The 15,434-nt window shown below is 41.0% G+C and overlaps 1 protein-coding gene across 3 annotated transcripts in view; it reads left to right on the forward strand.

Moving 5' to 3' along the window:
- Window positions 1-15,434, forward strand: part of CNGB1 (cyclic nucleotide gated channel subunit beta 1) — a 55,447-nt gene that overhangs the window by 14,591 nt on the left and 25,422 nt on the right. For 2 of the 3 annotated variants that reach the window (XM_044987875.1, XM_044987876.1), the window contains exons 6-7: window positions 10,405-10,512; window positions 14,521-14,678. In XM_044987875.1, coding sequence (XP_044843810.1) covers window positions 10,405-10,512; window positions 14,521-14,678 — 266 coding nt within the window. Of the gene's footprint in view, window positions 1-10,404; window positions 10,513-11,473; window positions 11,592-14,520; window positions 14,679-15,434 lie in introns of those variants that run through there. The other variant, XM_044987877.1, reaches the window with a different exon arrangement.

A 15,434-nucleotide genomic window follows, 5' to 3' on the forward strand; every position in this document is an offset into this window, starting at 1 on the left:
CATGTGCACACTAGAACCTTGGTTTACATTTTTCTCTGTATAGCCTTTCAACCATAGCAAGATACCTCATTGTGATACTGACACCTAGTAGACACAGGAGGAACAGACAGTACAGATCGCTGTCCTGGACTGGTAGATCCCATATAACTACCGCCTAGCTAATGATCATTCCTTATCAGTGGTGTCTGTCAGCGATGTGAGAAAAATAACTTTTAAATCCACAGTGTGCATATAGTTTGGAGCATTTCAAGCTGCCTGCTATTTGAGTATTTATTAAAGGAGCAGACAGTATACTCGCAGTGTGTGATATATCTTGTTTGTGTAATGTTTTTAGTTCAACCTTCTTAAGATGACCACTAGAGGTCCTGTGCCTATACTAGGATTCTAAGATGCAGTAAATCATCTTCCATCGAACCTTTCATAGGCACAATTTCACCCACTTTTGGAGGGGAAAAATATACATCTAATTCATTTTAATAGAGGGAAAATCTACTAGAAGTGCTTTGCATTCAACAATTTGTGGGTCATGCATTGGGAAGAAAGCTTCATAAAAGATGAAAACCATATTTCAGTTGTGCTGCAACATTTCTGAGGCCTCAGTCAAGATTTCCAGGTCTCTTTATTTAGTCTCTCAGGAGTCCTGCGCTAGTTTCTCTGAGGGGTAATAGATGTTCTGTTGTAAGGAGTCTTGTATGAGTCAACAGTTATTTGCCTACTGGCATGAGGAAGTTCATCTTAGCACTGGGTTGCTTGATATCGCTTGAAAAATTATATGTGTCAGGATCATTATTTACTGAAGTGACAAGAATGTCTTTTTCTTGATAAGTGGTCTTGGATCAAACAGTATAGATTGCTTACTAGTCCCTGGCTATTTTATAACTATTTGGTTGCTTTGGTTGAAATCACGTGGTGTAACTTCCCCACTGATCAGTAACCTGTTTTTCCATTATCTTCGTCCATTTGTCTCATTTCTTTGTCATCTGATGACTCAGATGGACTTGGGGTGACATTGTTTTGATAAAGTGACACTTGTCATACATGGTTTAGATCTATAATATCATACTGAATGATTCACAATTTGTTTAATGAGTGTCTTGGATACAGATTCTCCATGAGTCACACCATTCCTTTTCTTTGTGACCACAATAAGTTGTGTACTGTCATATAAAACTAAAATTCTCTGTAAACCAATGGAAGTTTTGAACTTGAAATGAGTGTCAGTTGTTTGGTGTGATTTTCATAGAATCATAGAATCTCAGGGTTGGAAGGGACCTCAGGAGGTCATCTAGTCCAACCCCCTGCTCAAAGCAGGATGAACCCCAACTAAATCATCCCAGCCAGGGCTTTGTCAAGCCTGACCTTAAAAACCTCTAAGGAAGGAGATTCCACCACCTCCCTAGGTAACCCATTCCAGTGCTTCATTTTGTCATGAATGTCAAAGTGCACAAGTACTTTTCTAGCATAGACCCAGCAGCTGACTGCTGCTGCTATTAAATATTCATATCTGTCACATATTGAGCATTTTTTGATGAAGATGAATGCATGATGGCCACTGGATACCTGGTTATAAAAGTAGAACTGGTTGAAAAACAAACAAACAATACTGAAAATGTTCCCAAATCTCCCCACTCGTTTTCACCAACAGTGAGATCCTTCAAGGTGTTTAGTACCTTCCAACAGAGGATTTCAAAGCACTTTGCAGATATTAATGAATCAAACTCATAACAACCCTATGAGATATGGTAGTATGTTCTCCATATTACATGTGAGGGGCAACTGAGGCATGCCAAAGTTAAATGACTTGTTCAAGGTCACAAAGAAAGGATGTGGCATAACTGGGAACAGAACTTGGATTCTAAAGAGTTCCTATACTTTGGTGGAGAGACCAGTATAAATATCTAGATGTACAGATAGGCAGGAACTAGGTCCCCCGGACTCTGATTTTTCTTTTCCTTGCTTCCTTGCCATTGTCAGTGTTCCCAATTGGCTGATGCACTAAAACAGAGTCCATTAATGCGCTGAGTGAGCACAACGCAAATTTTGTTTTATCTGATAGTGATTAAAAAAATCAGTGAAATTCATCCTTCACGGAGTATTTGAGCTGTTTGAGTAATCATGTCTTATTCTTTGATGCTCCCTCTCTCTGCTTGAGCCTGTCTCATAACCAGTTCCCACAGCTTCTTAAAGGTAATCATCTCACTGATCTTTGACACAGTTTAATAAAAATACTTTTGAGGCTAAGTGTGAAAAATCTTCTAGCTCTCTCTAAAAAACCAAAATGCTTCTCATGAAGGTGTAAAATAGGACACAGTTAGAACTGTATTCATTCTTTCTCTGTCACAGGATCCTGCATATGTCCCAGTAGCACGTTTTATATTTATTTATATTAGGGCTGTCAAGCAATTAAAAAAATTAATCGTGATTAATTGTGCTGTTAAACAACAATAGAATATCATTTTTTAAAAATATTTTTGGATGTTTACTACGTTTTCAAATATATTGATTTCAGTTACAACACAGAATACAAAGTGTACAGTGCTCATTTTATATTTATTTGTGATTACACATATTTGCACTGTAAAAAACAAAAAAAAATATTTTTCAATTCACTTCATACAAGTACTATAGTGAAATCTCTTGATCATGAAAGTTGAACTTACAAATGTAGAATTATGTACAAAAAATCTGCATTCAAAAATAAAACAATGTAAAACTCTAGAGCCTACAAGTCCACTCAGTCCTCCTTCTTGGTCAGCCACTCACTCAGACAAACTAGGTTGGTTACAATTTGCAGGAGATAATGCTGCCGCCTTCTTGTTTACAATGTCATCTGAAAGTGAGAACAGGCATTCATATGGCACTGTTGTAGCTGGTGTTGCAAGATATTTGCCAGATGCGTTAAAGATTCATATGTCCCTTCATGTTTCAACCACCATTCCAGAGGACATGCGTCCATGCTGATGATGAATTCTGCTTGAGAATGATCCAAAGCAGTGCAGAACAACACATCATCTGAGTCAGATGCCAGCAGCAGAAGGTTGATTTTCTTTTTTTGGTGCTTTGGGTTCTGTAGTTGCTGGAGTGTTGCTTTTTTAAAACTTCTAAAATCATGCTCCACACCTCGTCCCTCTCAGATTTTGGAAGGCACTTCAGATTCTTAAACCTTGAGTCAAGTGCTGTAGCTTGTTTTAGAAATCTCACATCAGTACCTTCTTTGTGTTTTGTCAAATCCGCTGTGAAAGTGTTCTTAAAACGAACATGTGCTGTGTCATCATCCGAGACTGTTATAATATGAAATATATGCAGAATGCAGATAAAACAGAGCAGGAGCCATAACAATTCACCCCCAAGGAGTACAGTCACAAATTTAATTGACACATTATTTTTTTTAACGAGCATCATCAGCACGGAAGCATGTCCTCTGGAATGGTGGCCGAAGCATGAAGGGACATACAAATGTTTAGCATATCTGACACATAAATAACTTGCAGCTCTGGCTACGAAAGTGCCATGCGAATGCCTGTTCTCACTTTCAGGTGACATTGTAAATAAGACGTAGTGTCCCGTCAAAGTAAACAAACTTGTTTGCCTTAGCGATTGGCAGAATAAAAAGTAGGACTGAATGGACTTGTAGGCGCTAAATTTTATACTGTTTTGTTTTTGACTGCAGTTATGTAACCAAAAAATAATCTGCATTTGTAAGTTGCACTTTCACTATTTCTTTTGTTTATCATTTTTACAGTGCAAATATTTGTAATAAAAATAATATAAAGTGAGCACTGTACACTTTGTATTCTGGGTTGTAATTGAACTCAATATTGAAAATGTTAAAAAAAATCAAAAATATTTAATAAATTTCAGTTGGTATTCTATTGTTATAAGTGCGATTAATTGCAATTAATTTTTTAATCAGGATTAATTTTTGAGTTAATCACGTGAGTTAACTGCGATTAATTGACAGCCCTAATTTATATACTTAATAGAGGAAGCTCGTCTTGTGGTTAAGGCACTGGATAGGGACTCAGTAGATGTGGGTTAAGTTTCCAGCTGCCATAGATATGAGCAAATCATGTAATCATTCCGTGCCTCAGTTTCCCATCTATAAAATAAGGCTAATAGTACTTCTTTTGTCTTTCTTGTCTGTTTTGCTTGTAAGCTCTTTAGGGCAGGGACTCTCTCCCATTCCATTTGTAGCATTCTGTGCCTAACGCAAGAGAGCTGTTTGATCTTTGTTAGAGCTTTCATTGCTACAGTAATACAAATGCTATGTTTGTAAGGTACCTATCGTAAGCATCCAAGCACAGTGCAACAAAACACACAATAGTAAAGCTAAATTTAAAAAAATCACTTTCAACTATACAGTCAAAATGAGCCACAGGATCTGCCACAAGGAAAAACCTGATAGCTTTTAGGCAAACCACACTAGAACTAGGTAATCTTTGGCCACTCACCCTGACACTTTAACTAGATCATTTTCTGCTAACCATTTTTTCTTTTCCAAATTCAGGGCATTATCTCTGACCCTGCTGAAATTCTGGTTCATGCTTTTGCTCTACTGCCACTGAAGCATTGCATTCATTTCTTTCTTGGTTTCCCTGCCTTGTCAGGTTTTCCAAGACAGTCTTTTCAGAACACTGCAAAATGCATGACCCCTCCCTTTCCCCTGCTCAAGACCTCACCTTTCTCATGTGGTGTCTTTATTTAGGCAATTACTTTAGCTACCTGTGAACTTGAAGACACAATTTACATTTGTATTACTTCTATTCAAAATCCTCCATACTTCAGTTCCTTCAAATTTGTGCATATCTTCTTGCCTGTGCATCACACTCTGAGTTTTAAAAATCTTCTTTTCCTTTAGTTATTTTTAGATTCATGGCTGCAAGGCTCTGTTGGGTTTGGTTTTCATCTTGTACAGCACTGTGAAAGCTACTTTATAAGTCAATAAGTGACAATATTCTACAATTATTTAGGTAGCTCAAATAGGTACTAATAAGCATATTTACTGTTAAAGTGGGAAAGTGCGCAGAATTCTGTATATATAGAACAGACTTTGGAATTTATGCCTGAGCGTGTATTGTTGATTATTTATTTAATCTCTTCCATGCGTAACTTTTACTTCATGTAAACACACTCCTATTAAATTGCTATGCCATCTTAGCCATAGAGGACCTGTTCTAAGGCCCATTTAAATCAGTGGATTTTAATGGGTTTTGAATCTAGTCTTTCCAGCCCAGGTTTGACCTTTGTTATAGAGATATAATACATATTGACTTCTTTTGAAGGTGCAGACGTAGTGTATTTAAGGGCAAAATTTGCTCATAGAGTCTTGCAGAGAAGGGCAACAAAAATGATTAGTGATATGGACCACTGATGAAGAGAAATTTAAAAACTGAGACTGTTCAGTTTAGAAAAGGGACAACTGGGGTGGATATGAAGAGATCTATAAAATCATGAATGGTATGAAGGTAGTGAATAGGGAAGTGTTATTTACCCTTTCACGTAACACAGGAACTAGGGGTCACCTTATAAAATTAACAGGCAGTAGATTTAAAACAAACAAAAGGAAAAAGTTCTTTACACAACGCACAGTCAACACGTGGGACTCTTTGCTATGGGATGCTATGGTTAAGCACTGGAATAAATTGCCTAGAGAGGTTGTGGAATCTGCATCATTGGAGATTTTTAAGCGCAGGTTAGACACACACCTGTCAGGGATACTCTAGATAATACTTAGTCCTGCCAGGAGTGCAGGGGACTGGACTAGATGAGCTCTCGAGGTCCCTTCCAGTCCTATGATTCTATGTTGTGAAGGCCAAAAGTAAAACTGGGTTCAAAGAAAAATTAGATAAGTTCATGGAGGATAGGTTCATCGATGGTTATTTGCCAAGATGGTCAAGGATGGAACCAATGATGAGCTGCCAAAATATTAACAACCGGTTCCCTCCTCCTCACCCCACGAGGGGGTCATGCCCCCCTCAATTCCCCAGGACTCCTGACCGATCCAACCTCCCACGTTCCTCGACAGCCCCCCCCCGGGACCCCTGCCCCATCCACCTCACTTCCCTGTCCCCTGACTGCCCCCTGCTGCCCCATCCAATCCCTCCTCTCATTCCTGATGGCATCCAACCACCCCTTCTCTCTGTCCCCTGACTGTCCCTGGAATCCCTACCCCTGACTGCCCCCCACTGCCCCATCCAACCCCTGCTCCTTCCTGACTGCCCCTCCCGGGACCCTTGCCACCATTCAATCCCTCTGTTCCCTGCCCTCTGAGCGCCCCGACACTAATCCACCCCCCCAACTCCCCTGCCCTCTATCCTACACCCCTTCCCTGCCCCCTTACCGTGCTGCCTGGAGGTGGGGGCTGGGCCGGGGCCGGGCCGGCTCAGCTAGGCCGGAGCCGGGGTTGGGACCAGAGCCACTCGGCCAGAGCCAAGGGCGCTCAGCCGGTTGGCTGGGACTGGGGCCGGGCCGGAGCCGCACCGCCTGGCCCAGGTCGGGGCCGGGCCGGATCCACACTGCCTGGCTGAGATTGGGGCTGGGCCAGGGGGCCGGGCCAGAGCTGCGCCGCCCGGCGGGCCGCAGTTGGAGCCGGAGCCAGACAAGCACCGGCCAGGGTTGAGGTCAGGGGCCAGGCCGGAGCCGTGTGGCGCCTGGAGCCCTCCTCCCACTTGCACCTCCGCCCCCCTGCCCCAGCTAACCTGCGGGAAGCTGCTGCTTCCTTCTCAGCCCTCCCAGGCTTCCCGCGTGAACAGCTGATTCGCGGGAAGCCGGGGAGGAGAAGCCAGGGGAGTGTTCAGGGGAGGAGGCAGAGGTGGAGTGAGGTGAGCTGGGGCCGGGGGAAGGGCAGGGAGCTGCTGGAGCTTTTGTTAAATTTAAAAGCCCTTTTTGAACCAGTTGTCCCTTGCGGGACAACCGGTTCTAAAAGTGCTTCTAAATTTAACAACCGGTTCCCACGAACCAGTGGGAACCGGCTCCAGCTCACCACTGGATGGAACCCCATGCTCTGGGTCTCCCCAAACCTGAAACTGCCAGAAGCTGGGACTGGATAACACAGAATGGATCACTTGAAATTGCCCTGTTCTGTTCATTCTCTCTGAAGTATCTGGCACTGTCAGAGACAGGAAACCTGGCCAGGTGGACCATTGGTCTGACCCAGTATGGCTGTTTGTATGGTCTGATGGGAGTATCACACAGAGATTCAGTACTTTCTCGGGCCATTAAGAAACTGAGGCCTGTTAGGAAAATATTAACTTCCTCAACCCACTTACACACACATGGATATCTTCAAGGTATTTAGTAGTGATACCACAGGTTCCCACAGAACCCCTCCCCCCAAAGTGTTTAAAATCAGCTGAACTTTAAATTCCTTTCTTGGTAGGTTGTAACATCTGCCAGGAAAGTAGGTGAGTTGCAGCCACAGCAGACTACCAAAGCCTTTTCTCTGAGTGCCCAGACATTCAGAATTGGTAGAGGACAGATCTTTTTCTTATCTCCCCAAGGGCATTTGTATTCATTTGAAAATAAATTTAGAGGCATTCTCCCCAAACACATGTGACACAAAAAGACAGATTGCATATTCTGGTGGGTGTGAAGGATGACTTTAAATTGCATCAGGTTAGAGTCTTAAAGGAAATGAAAAGAGGGGGTTGTACTTTTTCAATGCAGCAGGATGTTTGCTTTTCCTTAAAGAATGACTGTTACTTTCAAAAATACATTTGACCAACTCTGCAAACCAGTGTACGAGAACTACTGTTTTATAATATTTGCATTCATGTAAACATGTTGGCTTGAATAATAAAGGACATATGCAGTTAGTGAAAATATGTTGGAGTCTCTATGGTGCAAATTTATCTTTTGCTAAGCCTGATATTAATTCATTCATTAATTCATACAATGAGGAGGCCAGCGACGACTCACATGAGTTGTTTCGGTACCAAGTCACTGGAATGTCTTGTATCTAAAATTTATATCCAGTACGGTGCAATGAGGTTTCAGATCTCTATTCGGTGAATTAGCTTCCTTTAGAACTATCAGCTGCAAGAGACATGATATTATAAAACCCGTGCAAAACACGGAGTGTTGTTTATTTTACCTCGAAGTCTGTTGAAATCAGATGAGGGCAGAATTTGGTTCTTGATTTCCTATAATCAATTTTGTGTGTGTGTTTGGTTTTGGTCTGGCAAGCAGAGTGGCCCCAAACAAATGTGTGGGATTCACTGAGGCTCACCCAGACTGACCTTTGACCAAGGCTAACCAAGGAGGGAGTTTGTCGTATATTGTGGGCTGACTTGACTTAGAGGGTTTGTAGAGATACTGCTTAGCCATTGTGAGCCATAACTAATTTATGGGTTATCTATTTCCCCACATAATCACATTTCTCATATACCAGGTGTATATGCAAATGAACCGTGTGCATGTTTAGGATGTCCAACAGCCTCCTCCCAGGTTGCAATGTTAATGTTCAGGCTGCGGCCGTTGGTGCAAAAGACTGTTATATACAGCCACCCTTATAGAATCATAGAATGTCAGGGTTGGAAGGGACCTCAGGAGGTCATCTAGTCCAACCCCCTGCTCAAAGCAGGACCAATCCCCAAATGGCCCCCTCAAGGATTGAATTCACAATCCTGGGTTTAGCAGGCCAATGCTGAAGCCACTGAGCTATCCCTCAGTGGTTTGAGCAGTCTCAGGGTATGGCTACACTTACAAATCTGCTGTAGCCAGTGCTGGTGTGTGGCTACACTCACAGCTACCAGCGCTGGTGTGTGGCCACATTTGCAGCATTTGCAGCGCTGTTGGGAGTGATGCATTATGGGCAGCTATCCCAGCGTTCAAGTGGCAGCAACGGTGCTTTTCAAAAGAGGGGGGTGGGGTGGGGCGTAGTGTGACAGGGAGCGGGGGGAGAGAGAGAGAGTGGATTTTTGGAGCCAACACTGTGTGTTAGCTTCCTGACTTGAAAAATCAGAACATGTTCCCGATCCCTTACCCTTAACTCTTAACTGCAAACAGCCTGCAGCCAACACGACTCCCTTTCTCCCCTCTGCCCCCGCTGTTTCTGTCAAGCAAACACTCACTCCCTGCCTGCCTCATTATCTCATTTGATTGTTCACAGATTGATCACAGCAAACAGGAGCTGTGTTTGTAGATAAGCAGCTCCCGGATCAACGGAGCTACGGAGCTCGGAGTTCACAACAAAACAAAGAGAGGCTGCATAACAAAACAAAGAGAGTAATTTATAAAAGCATTCTGGGATACATCCTTATACCCTGGAGGCCAATCACAGCGCTGGTGTGTGGCCACACTTGATGACCAGCGCTGGAATCCTTATTCCCCATGCTGAGTGAGGTGTACGGCCAGCGCTGCAGCCAGGGAGTTGCAGCGCTGGAAGTGCCCTGCAGGGGTGGCCACTTACTAATTGCAGCGCTGGTGGAGGCTTTCCAGCGCTGCAACTCGCCAGTGTAGCCATACCCTCAGAGACGAAATATGTTAAACACCTGTATGATGACTACGTCTTCCTCTTGCATAAGAAGCAAGAATCCCCAAGACTGCTCCTGAAGCTGAGTTTCCTGCATGGTAGTGCAGTGCACTACTGACTGATACACTGAGACATGCTCATTTTATTTTATTATGATATTATCTATTATTTACATTAAATAGCGCCCCAGTAGCAATCTAGGCCCCAGAGTGCTAAGTGCATTCTGTAGCTGAGATACAAGAGACAAGAACAGATTTAAAAATGTTTATTAAAGCTAATGTTAAAATGATCTAATACACAGGTTAAGGAAAGAGTGTCTATACATCTAGGTATAATGCTTAAATTATCCAAAAGTACAAAGTTTGGTTTAAAAGTCATACAATAAATATAGTACATAATCTGCAATATCCCAATTTAGGTTAATAAATGTAATGATACAGTTTAGATATTAGCATCCAAATATTCGGATACATCACTCATACTCAGAGTAGTTTGTGGAAAGTAAATATAGCAATGAGTGTAGATTGTCCCTCAGTCATTGAGAATTTAGGCTAGGTTGTCCCTCAGTAAATACAATCCCTCAGAGAAGTATTTCAGTTACTGTCCCGACTTTGCTTCTCAATGACACTCCAGCTCATCTCTCCTGGTATTGCCGATGTCCGGTGATGTGTTCTAAATAGATGTCCCGTGACCACCTGATGGCGTCCTACACCACGAGTTGCCGAGTTACAGCAGACAATATTAAAGCTCTCTCTGAAGTACTGTTATTTTACATAGTAAATTACTCTGATTCGGTTTAACTTTTTTTAAACCTTACGTGGAGGCTTGTGTGTGTGTGTGTGTGTGTGTGTGTGTGAGGATGAAGGGCAAAGAACATTTTCTTTCTGATTATCTGTTTTTGTGCCTGATGCCATTTACTCATTTTTCTTTAGGAGGAAGCTACGCTCCCAGGAGGACAGTATAGAGGATTTAATTGTGCCATCCCCAGTTGCGTCTCCAGTCAGAATCTCACCTGGCCAGTCCAACCTACAGAGAAAAAAGTGAGTTGGGTATACTGCTAGAATGAGAGGCCCAGATTCATGAATCAGTGTAGTTATTAGGATTTCATATTTTGGTGCATAGCTACAAAGTGTTTGGCACATTAGAAATATCTAAGATGCAACAGAGAAATGGATAGCTGGATGGATGGATATCTAGCACTGATGAGTAAGATGTTTCAGCGCAGTGAGTAAGGAAATATGCTGTTACCAGAGTTGAAACTGTTCCTGTTATTCTTCATGCACTGCGATGAAAAATGTTCTCCTAGATTTTGCTGGCCTAAAACTTTTGCATCAAAAACCAGAGACTGTATAAGTAGTGAAAGGAGAATCTAATTTTGAATCAAGGATTTGAGAACTCATTTAAAAGCTGCATTTAATATCTAGTCTATTTTCTAATACAGATTCATATTTAAGGTAGATTTAAAAAAAAAAATATACCATTGTCAAGTGCTGCCAGATTTGTAGACATCACTGAAAGATTTGGCTTAGCTTGCAGAGAAGGTGGCTGCATTTTAATTTGAACAGTATTACAGAAATGCGGTGCTGCCAACTTGTATTCGTTGTTCAGAAACATCTTGTTTCTCCTTTCTGGAATGAGAGGGCATTTTACATCATGTGTACTCAGTCCTGGACTTCTTTACCGTGTTCCACGAATGCAACAGTCCTGAGAGGAACCTCTCCCATTGAGTGCTTGTCTTTGTTAAAAAATTGGATCATGCGAGACCATGGCCTTGAGGAGTCGCTTGAACTAACACAATGTTCAACATGATTCAGCAATCCACGTAGACAGAAATTGTTGTGTCAGCTGATCTTGAATAAAGCCTATTAGAACCTTAGCGTTAACAAAACCCAGCTGATATGCAGCTAAACATGACTTGTCTCTGTCTACACTGAGGTTAAACATGACTTTGCAATCATATTAGTTAACACAACCTAACTTTAACCTGACCTAATTTTTTAGTCAAGACAAGCCGTGAGAGACTGAAAGGGGAATTCAGAACCTACATGTTCATAGGCTTCCCCTACAGCTCCATCCAGTGGTTCTCAACCAAAGCCGTCTCCTGGTATGACAGAGCATGGTGAGTGATGGCAGAAAGTAGCATGTGTTCTTAATAATTACCAAGTCGTTTCTAGCACTGTCTGCCCTTTGAAGCAAACGTACTGTATGACTTCGTGACACTGTAAGCACCTAGAGGATAATACAGTGATAAATAATAGCCAACATGATTTGTCAAGAACAAGTCATGCCAAAACAACCTAATTTCCTTCTTTGACAGGGTTACTGGCTTAGCAGATGGGGGAAAGCAGTATGTGTGATGTACCTTGATTTTAGTAAGGCTTTTGACGCAGTCCCACATGACATTCTCATAAACAAACTAGGGAAATGTAGCCTAGATGAAATTATTATAAGGTGGGTACAACTGGTTCGAAGACCGTACCCAAAGAGTAGTTATCAAAGGTTCACTGTCAAACTGGGAGGATGTATCTAGAGGGGTCACACCAGCGTCTGTCCTGGGTCCAATACTACTCAGTTTTTTCATCAGTGATTTGGATAAGGGAGTGGAGAGTGTTCTTATAAAAGTTGCAGATGACATCACTTTGGAGGACACTACGAGAATTCAAAATGGCCTTGATAAATTGGAGAATTTGTCTGAAATCAACAAGGTGAAATTCAATAAAGACAAATGCACAGTATTACATTTAGTAAGGAAAAATCAAAGGCATATATACAAAATGGGGATTAACCAGGGTGGATTGTTTTAAATCAAAGCAATTTAAATAACTGATTTTAATCATGATTTAAATCAGCGAGCAGGAAACCTTGATTTAAATCTCTGATTTTAATATGTTTTGCATGTGTACTTTTTAGTTATTTTCCTCAAGAAAGGTGGATTCTCATTGGTTGGTAACAATAAAAAAAGTTGATTGGCACCTAAATACAGTCCTTTCACTAAATTTGATGCTTCTTTTTGCAAGCCAGGAGAATACACTATTTCCATATACATTTATTTAAGCAATTATATAGCTGAACTTACATTTATTCTGGGTCTTATTTTTTACATTTTTTATTATGTTAGAAAATGGTGAATAATGCATTTCTTATTTACTAAATGAATAATTTTTTACTTGTGATTTGTGTGAAGCTCTATTTGGATGGGAATTTGAATGCAATTACAAATGCAAAAAAACCTTGCATTTTAAAGTTGTTTTTAATCGGTTAAATAAAACTACCTTAACAGAGCTGAATACATAAGAAAAAAGTTTATGAAAACATGTTTTGCATTTAAAACTGATTTATTTAACAAAGGAAGTATTATCAGTAGTTAGTGAATTGAACTGATTGTGTCTTGTCCCTGTTGTCCTTTAAGATTTTAGAAATAGTCGGTCTCATCCTCTCACGCCTATTTTTTATTCATATATTAGAAGAGGAAAACAAGCTTTCCTGTTTTTCTCAACTTCCTATTGGTTTTAAACTTTGAATGAACTATCATTGAATTGGACTAATTAAATAAACTGAAATGAAGAAAATATTCTCTCTCTCCTGCAGAAGAGGCTACTGCTGTTAAAAGCTGGTTTAGCACGTTAACAAACCCTGGCTCGAGGTGCTTAGCCAGTGGCTTCCATCAATTCAGTGGTTTGACTTTCTTTAAAACTTTGGCAGTAAACATATACTGCATAATTAAAAATAAATAAATTAAATGATTTCAATAGATTAGAGTAAGTTTAGGGCTAACATAGGTTGTCATAATTTCAAATTTAAGTTTAACCCCCCCCTCTATTTTATTAAAATAAAATCTGATTTAAATAAAAAAATCTGATTTTTTAAAAAAGAATCATCAACTTTTATCCATCTTGGGAATAACTGGCTCAGCAGTTGTACTGCAGAAAAAGATCCAGGAGTTATAATGGATCACAAATTGAATATGAGCCAACAATGTGATTCAGTTGCAAGAAAGGCTAGCTGCAGGCATGAGATAATTGTTCCGCTGTGCTGTGTAAGGCCTCAGCTGGAGTACTGTGGTCAATTCTGTGTCTGTGCCACATTTTAAGAAAGATGTAAGCAAACTGGAGAGAGTTCAGAGAAGAGCAACAAAAATGTTAAAAGGTTTAGAAAATGTGAGCTATGAGGAAAGAGTAAAATCTGGCCATGTTTAGTCTTGAGAAAAGAAGACTGAGGGGGGACTTCAAATACCTTAAGGGCTGTTACAAAGAGGATGGTGATCAATTGTTCTCCATGTCCATGGAAGGTAGTTACAAGAAATAACCAGCTTAATCTGCAGCAAGGGAGATTTAGGTTAGGTATTAGGAAAAACTTTCTAACTGTTGCTCTAGTTAAGTAGTAGAATGGGTTACCACTACTTAGGCTGTAGAATCCCCATCACTGAAGGATTTTAAGAAGAAGTTAGACCAGGGGTCGGCAACCTTTCAGAAGTGCTGTGCCGAGTCTTCATTTAGTCACTCTCATTTAAGGTTTTGCATGCCAGTAATACATTTTAGCGTTTTTAGAAGGTCTCGTTCTCTAAGTCTATAATATAGAACTAAACTATTGTTGTATGTAAAGTAAATAAAGTTTAAAAAATGTTTAAGAAGCTTCATTTAAAATGCAGAGCCCCCCGGACTGGTGGCCAGGACCCAGGCACTGTGAGTGCCACTGAAAATCAGCTCGCGTTCCGCCTTCGGCACGCGTACCATAGGTTGCCTACCTCTGGGTTAGACAAATACCTGTCATGGATGGTCTAAAGGTATACTTGATCCTGCCTCAGCATGGGGAGACAATTACCTCTCGAGGTCCCTTCCAGATCTACGTTTCTATGATTCTCTGACTGACTGTAATCCCATGAGACTGAATTTACTTTAGTTGTCACACTTGACCGTGTACAGTTATGCAATAGCAACACGGACAGGGTTGAATCCTAACTAAGGATCCTACAGGTGAAAAAAAAGGGCTGTCACCTGACACCCGGCTTTTATTTTACATTAGTAAATTCTCTGATGGTTTTTCTGCAGCTTGCCAGAGCGAGTAGGTTCAGCAACAAGCCAGAACAGTTTGGCAATCAATGACCGGCTGCAGGAGCTGGTGAGGCTCTTTAAAGACAGGACTGAGAAAGTGAAAGAGAAACTGATTGACCCAGATACCACCTCTGATGATGAGACTCCCGTGGCATGTGAGTTACAGCTGCGTTTGGGACCTTTCGGTAGACCGAAGTTCCTGAGATGGAGAAACTGGTTTCGTAAAGCCCAAGCAATAAAAATGACGATATGGGTTTGTAACCTGGAAACTTGGCAACTTACCTGTCTTCCATGAATAGATACAGGGTACATAAAAGGAGACAGAATTGTTGAGTAGAAGTGTGTGGATATAAGTAGCCCCCTTAGAGCAGTGTTCAAGTATATCGTAAGAGCCTTACTGAAATGATTGGTGGTTTCGGTCTAGTTCCCTATGCAAAAAAAAAGCACATTGCAAACAAACAAAAAACACCGCTCCAGATGATGTGGCATAATTAGCAATTGTTACCCAATAAAAAGGGAGGGAGGATGGTCTTCTGTTTAAGGCAAAGGGCTAGAATTAAAGAGAGCTGGGTTCTATTCCTTACTCTGCTTGTGTGACCTTGGGCAATTCAGGTTAATCTCTTTGTTCCTCAGTTGTTTCATCTGTAAAATGGAGCAAAAATACTTCCATACCGCAACAGAGTGTTGTGAGGATAAATATACCAATAGTTTGCCAGTGCTTTGAAATGTAAAGCTGTATAAGTGTGGAATATAATATCATGATTATGAAAGACACAGGAATAAGTAAGCTGGCATGAAGGCTGAGCTGCTTCTTTGGCCTGGACTACACCGCAGAGAATCGATCTAAGTTACACAACTTCAGCTATGTGTACGATGTAGCTGAAGTCAACATACTTAGATCGACTTACCGT

The sequence above is a fragment of the Mauremys mutica genome, chromosome 14, assembly GCF_020497125.1.
Source record: "Mauremys mutica isolate MM-2020 ecotype Southern chromosome 14, ASM2049712v1, whole genome shotgun sequence".
Lineage (NCBI taxonomy): Eukaryota > Metazoa > Chordata > Testudines > Geoemydidae > Mauremys > Mauremys mutica.